Below are 9,369 nucleotides of genomic sequence, written 5' to 3'. Positions count from 1 at the left end.
CCGTGTGGCGTTTCTTTCTTCAGGAAGAAGAGCTGAGGAAGAGCGGGGAGGCCAAGTACTTCCACCTCAACGACGACCTGCACGTGCTCATCGAGGTGTTCGCCCCGCCGGCAGAGGCCTACGCCCGCATGGGGCACGCCCTGGAGGAGATCAAGAAGTTCCTCATCCCTGTTGGTACCCTTTCCGGATCGCTCTCTGCGCCCTGCAGCCCTCCCGTGTCTGTCCTCGCCCCCTCACGCTCACCTGTGCTTGTGTTTCCCCGTGGCAGTGGCGTCCAGGGGGCTCAGCCATCCCCTCCACGCTCAGGGTCCTCACCAGGCCCCCAGAGCCACCCCGGGGCCAGGCCCAGCCTCGGGCCAGGCTCCCGCTCGGTGCCTGCGCTCCCTGGTCACAGACAGACCTGCCGGGCCGGGGACGTGTCGGGAACCGGATGAGAGTCGGGCAGGTGACTTCAGTGCCTCGAGGCACCGCGAGGCGGGTGGACGCCAGGAGCAGTGGTTTGTTCTGTTACCAGCTGACAGTCTCTGTAACCCTTTCGGACACCGTGCAGTTGCCAAGAACAGGGTGCTGCAAAGCGAATGTGTTGCAGCCTCCCTGGGAAAGACAGCTTAGGCCTCTGTCTCACGTTGTATAACGTGCCAGTGCTAGGTGAGACGTGGCACGTGGCCCCCTCGGCCCGTGAGACCGGTCAGCGCCACTTCCGCCCCACAGCCGCCGGGTGAGCTCCCCCGGACCCGCGCCAGGGACACCGGCGGTTATCGGGAGTGGGCGCTTCCACCACTGACGTAGAGAGTCAGGGTCTGGGCTGTGGTGAGTACTTCACTTGGGGACTGGGAGTGCAGATCCATTCTCCAGTTCCCCCAAGCCAGTGTGCTCATCTAGCCGTTCATTCGGCTTCCAGACAGCCTTGGAGTGCGCTCCGTGTGCTGGACAGACCCCACTGGCTCATGCCGGCGCCTCCTCTGGCGGGAGGCATCGGGGCATAGTGCCGGAGAGAGCTGTCTCTGTGGGCGGGGGGCCAGCCGCGCCGCCCCTTCACCTCCGGGAGGAAGGGCGGGCGCTGGGGGGCCCTGGGCTGGCCCCTCGCAGTGTTCAGCAGCTCTGTCACTTACGTCTGTGAGTGGGCTGTGCGGTAGGACTAGATCCGCCTGGGCGTGTGGGGTCCCCAGCTGCCCCAACGCCTGTCCGGGGGGCCCTCTCGGGCGCCGGTTGGCCCGACGCCTGTCCTCCGGGGCCGGCCGTCCTCCGGCTTCGTGGGGTTTGAGTCCTGGCTGTGCGACTTCTCTCACTTGCTGCTTCTTTTCCGAAATCTTTTTGCGTGCTCAGGCTCCCCTGCATTTCTCTGTGTATTTTAGGATCAGCTTATTTCTACAAAAAGGCCCACCGGGGTTTTGCCAGGGAGTGTATTGAGTCTGTAGGTTGGTTTTGGGGATAATTTCATCTTAACAATATTGAGTTTTTTAGTCCATTAAAAAGAAATGTATCTCTCTCTCTCTCTTTTTTTTTTTTTTAAACCATTCATTTCAGCAGTGGCTTAGAGTTTTCAGGGTACTTTCTTGTATTTCTTTTGTTAAAGTTATTTCTAAATATTATGTTGTATTATTTCCTGAATTTAACTTACAGATGCTTAAACACATGGAACACAGTTGATTTTTATGTATCGCTCTTGTGTCCTTGCGGCCTTGCCGAATGTGTGTGTGTGTTCGGGGTGGGGGTGTGTGGTCTTCCCACGTCCTATATCTGGATCATGCCGTCTATGGTACAGCTTGACTTCTCCCCTTCCTGCCTGGACGCCTTCAATTTTCCCTTCTATGTCATTGTCCTTTATGGTCCTTGCTGGCGCATTTGGGGGATTGTGGAGCAGAGGTGGGGCTCACAGGTGCCACCCTCCCCTCGTCACGTTCAGCTTTTCACATTCAAGTTCCCTGTGAGCTGAAGGTCTTTCGCGGCTGCCTCGGTCCTTTGAAGAAGCTCCTCTTACCTGGGGATGGGAGTTGGGATTTTTCCAGCGCTCTTCCCGCGCCTGAGGTGCTTGTGTGTTTTTTCTCCTTTATTCTCCGCATAATGGTTTGTGTGTTAGTCGGTGCTCAGAGGTCAGGCCAGCTTTGCGTTGCTAGGTGGGGCCCTCTGGAGTCTGACGAGACCCCCCTTGTATGTCACTAGATTTGGTTTCCTGATGCTCTTGCGGGTCTTTATGCCTCTGCCTCTGCCCGCACCCGGGCTTTATGGTCTTCTGTGCCCGTCTCCGTGTCTGTGGTGCTCCCTTCCCTCTGAGGGTGGAGTTGCCAGGTGATGCCATTTCTCTTCACCTGGAGGGCTGGCATGGGCCTTTCTTATAACCTACATTCAAGAAAGAATCCGTTCTGTGCTTGTCCGGACGGTTTATGTGACACCGGCTGGCACTTGCCCTCTGAGGGGAGTCAGAGGCTGCTGGGGCTTTCTGTCCCTGGGCAGGAGTCGCCGGTCACGCTGTGGTCCTGGCGTGGCCTGGCCTGCTGTGTTTCTCTTCCTGCCGTCCACGGTCCCTTTGATTTTCGGTAGTGGCCTCCTGTGCTTCATTTATCCTCCTTGTTCTTTGAGCTTCGTGGGTCTGTAGGTTTGCGTTTTTCTTCCAGTATGGGAAGTTTTTCCGCCGTGGTTTCCGTGGTCCCCTCCCCAGACCCCGCCCCTGGGAGCCCGCCCTGTGCCAAGCCCTTGAGCTCCCCCAGGGGCCGGCGTGTTTCCCCGGCCCTGTGCTCTCCCGGCGCCTCAGGCTGTGGGTGCCCGGGCCTCTGAGGCCTGGGTGAGCTGCCTTGCTTTCCCCTTGTGCTGGTCCTCCACCTGGGGCGGTTTCTTTTCCTCTTTTCCGACTCCGGCTCACGTTCTCCGTTTGCTCGCGTGGCTTTTACTTGGTGATGTGAAGGCCACGTTTTCGGCAAACTTGTAGCAAAGCTCCATTCTGATTCGTCCAGCCCCACGCTGCTGTTGCTGCGGTTCTTGCTGCTTTTTAGGTAGTTTCCTTGGCCCGAGCCTGGCAGTCCCTCGTGATGACCGCGGGGGCGGCTTTGGAAGGCGTTTCGCTCCCCCTTTGCTCGTGAGCCTGCTTGCTAGGGAGGCTCCTGTGGTCCGTGGCCGAGGGCTGCGTGGCGGCTGCTGTGCTCATGCTCTGGCCGGTGGGGCTGAGGGAGGCTGTGCGTGGGGCTGCCCCACAGACCCTCGCTTCTGAGTTGGCCCTGGTGGGGCCCCCCCAGGGGTGCGGGTGCCCCCTTTGTCTGCAGACTCTGCCCCAGGCAGATGTGTGGGAGCTGCAGCGTCCGCGCTTGGCCCTGCGTGTCCCTGCAGGGAGCTGTGGGAGCTGTCGGGCTACGCCACCCCACCTGCTGGGCCTCCGGGTGTGGACAGTCGGCTCCCTCGGCGTGTCCCTCGCCCACGCCGCTGCAGGGCTGCTGATTGGACTGGTCTTCTCTGTTCTTTTGCAACCAGAACTGCGGCTGACAGTATTGACCGTACTGCTGAACCCAGCGGGTGGCACAAGGCTGCCCGGCAGCTGCACGGGTTTCCAGGCTCTCCTGGCCCGGGGGAGCTCGGGCGTCCTCAGGAGGCGGACGAGGGGCGAGCACCTGCAGACAAGACACCCAGACGCCTCCTTTTCTTTCCTGAAATTTCATGATTCACCACAAATCAACAGTGCGTTTTCAACGTGCTGTCTAATGTCAGTCATTTTTAACCATGTTCAAGCTACAGGGCTCAGCATGTACTGTCGTCCTCGGGGAGAGGCTGAGCTGAGTGCTTGGTGTTTACACATGACTCTAATCCTCCACTCTCCACGGCTCAAGCCAGGGCTACTATTAATGTGATCATTTCACTTTTTAAGATGGGGGAGTTGAAATGATGATTCAGAAAATAGTCATTCAAAGCTGTAGAGCTCATTTGGTTCATAGATGAGGCCACCCTATGTGGTATAGTTTTCCGACTAATTATCATTGTTTCAAATTTCAAGAAAAATGGCGCAGTGCTGATAATATCAGTAGTGTCCATCAGAAGAAAATCTCCTAGGTGTCTTTTATTTTTACTATTTTCATTTTTATGTTACTTATTATTATTGTTGTAATATTTTTACATTATTCTTCGTTTTGCACATTTTTTCATCTCTGTTGTAACCTGCGTGGACTTCCCACCCCCACTTCACCCCTGTGCCGTCCCCAGAGTCCCGTGTGTTTTCCACCCCAGTTTTGATCCTGTTCCCCTCTCCTCCTCTTTTTTACTTCATTACAATTACTATGTGTGTGTGTGTACACACATATACACACACACATACATACATACATATATTATTATGATTTTTTCCCCCTAATCCCTTACATCCCTGCTATGAGTGAAACCATCTGGTGTTTTTCTTTTTCTTGTTGGCTTATTTCATTAAGCATGATCCCTTCCAGCGCCATCCATGTTGCTGCAAATGGCATGCATTCATCTTTTTGATTAGTGAGTAATATTCCGCTGTATATACGTACCGCATCTTCTTGATCCAGTCATCTATTTTTGGCATTTGGCTTGATTCCGCATCTTTCCTATTGTAAATGGAGCAGCAGTAAACATAGGAGTGCAGGCGTCCTTCTGAATCATTATTTTCTTGTCCTTTGGGTAGATCCCTCTCCTAGGTGTCTTGTAAAATCAGTTTACAAGACACTGCCTAACACGGTCTGGGCTTTGCTCTTTGTGACACCCTTGTGTGCGGCTGGGTTGGGGTGCAGGGCTTTTCCTTCAGGGTAACTTGGAGGGGCCTTCTCCTCCCTGGGAGTCTGTTCTGGGACCCTGCAGCCTTGTGTCACAGCAGCCTTGTGTCGCAGCTCCTAACACTTCCGCAGCACAAATATTTAGCAGTCATGTAGCACGTTTTATTTAGAATGTGCTTTACAAATGACTTACTAATCTTCACACGTTTTTGGTGAAATCGTGGGGGATATATTCGTGGGCTTCGTTCAGAGAGATTTGAGATGATGATGGATTCAGATGGCTCCTCCGAGGTCTGCTACACCCAGATGAGCAAGGGCAGCAGTCTGGCTCACGTGAAGTCTAGACCCGAGCCGCAGCGTCTCCGGAGGCCACGCGCCTGGCCTTGCTCCGTCCCCCGCGCCCTGGCCCCCAGGTGACGCTCAGCCCTGCCTCTGTGCTCATGCCCCTGTTTCTCATCCACAGTTCATTCTGCTGCCAGTTTCAAGTTGTTTTTTTTGCGTTCTGCTTTTTACAAGTAAAAAGGCAGAATTTTTTGATCCATGTAATCAATATATGTCATATTTTCATTCTAAATCAGAAAAAGAATCAGCAGAGAGAAGAGGCGCTCCGGGCAGACCAGGGCCCAGCTCCCAGAGGCCGCTCCGCCCGTGCCCACCCCTGTGTGCAGCACACGGGTGAGGGGAGCCCTGTGGGGACCACGCACAGCACGCAGGGCCTCTGCCCACCCCAGAGTCCTGGAGTCCTGGTGTCCGCCCCCTTTCTGGCAGTGACAAGTCCCCACTGGTCATCCCGCCAGAGCAGACCCACCTGCCAAACCAGCGCCCGCAGCCTCCGGCCTCCGGTGCCCTCCGCGGGCGGCGCCCTGGCTCGGTTCCTCTCTCGGGTGTGTAGGGCCTGGCCACGCCTCCCATGCCCTCTTCTCGATCCCCTGCTTCAAGTTCTGGTGGCTGTGGGTCTCAGTGCGTATGTGCTCCACCCCGGTACTCCACATCGACCACACCATCCTCTCACGCTTGCTCACCCCCCTTCTCGCCCGGACCCCAGTGCTCATACTCTTCCGGCCCAGCTTCCTGAGCACCTCCACTCCTGCCCCTCCCCGGCCTCGTGTGCCCCAGTCCAGGTGACCAGGGCTGGGTTACCTGAGAGCTGCCGGCCACACGCCGCCTCCCAGTTCGTCTTGCTCCCGTTAATATCTCTATGGCCCTGTAAGTCACCATAACATTTGCCCCATAAAGCTCACGATTCAGCGGGCATAGTCTAGTCCCGGAGCTCCGCAGCTGTCACCTCCATTAAGCTCGACCATTTTTATGAGGGGCCCCCAAATGAAACCTCTGAATGGGCAGCAAGCGCCCCCATTCTTCTCTCTCCCCAGTCAAATACTGCTTTACGTTTCGTTCAGGGAGACAGTGCTCACACCCAGCGATCCGCCCATTGCAGCTGGACAGTTCATGGAGCTGTGTGTGTTCACCCCCGCGCAGCCGTCTCCACCAGCAGCTGGGGGAGATGGTCATCACTCCCCAAGAAGTGAGCTGCCACGCGCCCCCTCGTCCCCTTGGCCTCGGCCTCGGCGGCGGCTGCTGTCCTTGTGGCTGTGACCTGGGCGTTGCCCAGGGACCACTGAGGGTGTCCGCTCCCCCTTCTCCGCACTCAGTGTGCTGTTTTCAAGCCTCAGTCCACTGGCTTACTGGTTACTGCTAGTCAGGGTTCGCTGCATGACCGGTCCAGTGTATGGGCGTATTTGGCCGTTTGACTTGAGGACTTTGGGGTTATTTCTTTTTAGCTGTTAGGAACGACGTGAATAATGCTGCTGACGGTGGCATTCGGGACAAGTGTTTGCATGCACACATGTTTTCATTTTCTTGGAGATTGGTGTGGACTTTTGAGACTGTGTGGTAGTGCTGCGCTTAGCTTCTTGAGGCTCTGCTGAGTGGCTTTCCAAGGTGGCCGGCCCAGGTTACATGCCCCTAGTGTCCTCGCGGGGTTCCACCAGCTCCACTTCACCGACAGTTGCTTTTGCGCATTTCACTGTGGTCCCGATTTGCATCTCCAGACTGACCCAGGGAGCTGTACCCGTGTCCATGAGGCTTTGGCCATTTAGAAACTTGTAAAGAGACAGCCTATTCAAGTCCTTTGTTCTTTAAACAATGAGGTCACTGTCTTATTGCTGAGTTGAAAGAATTCTTTATATATTCTGGATACAAGTTGCTCTTTGGATTAAAAAAATTCCATTTCATGGGTTGCATTTCACTTTCTTCACGGTATTTTTATGCGTAGCAACCGTTGATTCAGTCCAGTTTATCTACATTCTCTCTTCTGCATTCTTGGTTTCTTATCTCAGAAATCATTACATAGTCTGGAGTCGTGAAATCTCTTCTGCTTTCCTTTAAGTGCCTGTGGCTTTAGCTCGTGCACGTAGGCCCCTCATCCCTTCTGATCCTGTTTGTGTATGGCAAGAGCTGTGAGGGCCCACCCTATTTTTTGTTGTAGATATTTAGTTGTTACTGCACCATCTGTTACAGAGATTATTTGAAAACCATAGGCAGTGATTCATGCCTGGGTGTTCAGTTCGGTTGCATTGATCTTTACATCATCCTTTAAGCCAGTACCACACGGTCTTGAATTCTGTAGCTTTGCAGTGAGTTTTGAAGTGAGGACACGTCAATTTGTTCTTCTTCCTAAATATGATTCTGGCCACGGATCGGGTGGATTTCCATACAGATTGTTGGATTAGCTTGTCCATTTCCGCAAAGGGGCCAGCTGGGGTTTCTTTCAGTCTGTAGATCAATTCGAGGAAATCATTGTCATCCTACCAATATTAGAGCTGCCTATCGATGAGCATTGGGTAGCTTTATATTTATCCCAGTTTATGAAAAAATCCAACAATATTTTGCAGTTTTCTGTGTACGAAGGTAGCTCTTCTTTTGCTAATCTTTTCTTCAGTATGTAATTCTTTGTGGTGCCACTCTAAATGGGATTGTTTTCTTCATTTCATTTCTGGGTTGCTCATTGCTGTGTTAGTATATCAAGCTTGTGTCCTACAACCTTGCTAAACTTGACTACTTGTTTTAAAAATCTATTTTGTGGATTCTTTGTGATGTTACTACGTCACCTGTTAGGCCATCTGTGAATAGAGATTACTTTGACTTTTCCCCTCCAATCCTAGTAAAATCACTTCTTTATTTTTCTTCCATAGCTGTGCTGGCTAGACTCTCAAGTACAGTGCTGGAGAGAAGTGGAGAGAGTAGGCATCCTTGTCTCGTGACTGTTTCTATCATACAGGTGTGTTGAATACGTCGGTCAGATATTTTGTTGATGTGTTCAAACGAGTGTGTGCTTTTTCCTTTTTTCATGATCAACTAGCTGATTTTCGGGTGTTGGCCTGACTTCACAGTCCTCCTATTTCACTGGGCTCTCAAACACGCCTTCTTTTGTGTGCTCGGTTTGCTCTGTGCAGCTGGCCTTGGCTTCTCTATCTCGAGCTTTGGCAGCTGTGGTCATGACCATGCTGTGTATAGTTTTCCTGCGCTTTCTTCATCCGGCTCCAGGCTGCGCTCAGCTTCGCAGGATGGTCAGGAGCTGTAGTCCCTCTCCGCTTTCTGGCGCTGCTTGTCTGTTTGCGGGACCCGCCGTGGACTTCACCCCGAGGACCTTACACGTCCCTTTCTTGGTGAGCCAGACGCGGTGGCCGCGTCCTTCCAGGGGTTGGCCCGCTGACCTCTGCGCGGCCGCTGCTGATCGGTTTTGTCCATCATAACAACCGTTGGGTTTCCCTGAACTGTCTCTCTCACTTTTGCTCTGACTTTGGCTGTGTTTTTCCTTGATTCCCCATGATTTTCCCTTTCTAGCTGCAAAGGTTAACGTGTTGGCCTGGACGGCCATGTTGAAAGCACAGGCGTCGGCCCGTGGCTTCCCTCTGCGTGCTCTCATTGCCGCCGTGCTGTGCGTGTTCCATTTTCAGTGTGAGTCGTTGCCGGCTGTTTCCTAATATTCCTGTGGGTCTCTGGTTTGACCGAGGTTGTTGTGACTGTGCGCACTCACCTCTGCGTGTCTGGGTGCCGCACGCGTCCTTTACTGGACTAACCATCGGGCCTTTTCCCAGTCACGGCCGTGGTGTCCTGGCCCCACAGCTAGTCTCCTGAGGAAGCCCTGGTGCTCCCGAGAAGCAAGCGTTTGCAGGGTCTCGTGTTGTAGCCATCTCGCTTCTGAAGTTTGGTCTGTCTCTGTACACTAGGAAAGCTCTGCCCTAAACACAGACCTTCCTTAAGTGCCTTGCCGCGTACTCATAATTCTGGATGTGTAAAGTTACCTTTAAAATGGCTTAAGGGGGAAGCCTCGGCTTCTGGTTTCCCTTCCACTGAAGTCTCCACAGTGGAGGCAGCCACTGTCCTCTTGGTCATTTGCACCTGGACTTCCCTCCATTATAAAACAGATGGCACTTTGGCTTACTGACTGCACATCTTTCTTGATGCCCACTGAGTGGAGTACGGGATGGTAAGGGAAGGGTGACGATCAAGGATGTCTCCCCAAGCCTCTCAGCTGAATATCTGGAAGTCACCTAAGATAAAGAAGAGCTAGTCTGGAAGAATCAGAAGCTGTGGTCAGCCTCAGAAATGTGGAACTTTGGGGCCTGGATGACAGCCAAGGGGAAACTCC

At 53.6% G+C, this 9,369-nt stretch overlaps 1 protein-coding gene across 1 annotated transcript in view; it reads left to right on the top strand.

The window, feature by feature from the left end:
* Positions 1–9,369, top strand: part of KHDRBS3 (KH domain containing, RNA binding, signal transduction associated 3) — a 118,746-nt gene that overhangs the window by 59,235 nt on the left and 50,142 nt on the right. The window contains exon 4 of the mRNA XM_012722898.1: positions 24–170. Coding sequence (XP_012578352.1) covers positions 24–170 — 147 coding nt within the window. The remainder of the gene's footprint in view (positions 1–23; positions 171–9,369) is intronic.

Source organism: Condylura cristata, unplaced genomic scaffold (genome assembly GCF_000260355.1).
Source record: "Condylura cristata isolate star-nosed mole 26May11 unplaced genomic scaffold, ConCri1.0 scaffold00009, whole genome shotgun sequence".
Taxonomy (NCBI): Eukaryota; Metazoa; Chordata; class Mammalia; order Eulipotyphla; family Talpidae; genus Condylura; species Condylura cristata.
This window is presented reverse-complemented; position numbering and strand designations above follow the sequence as displayed.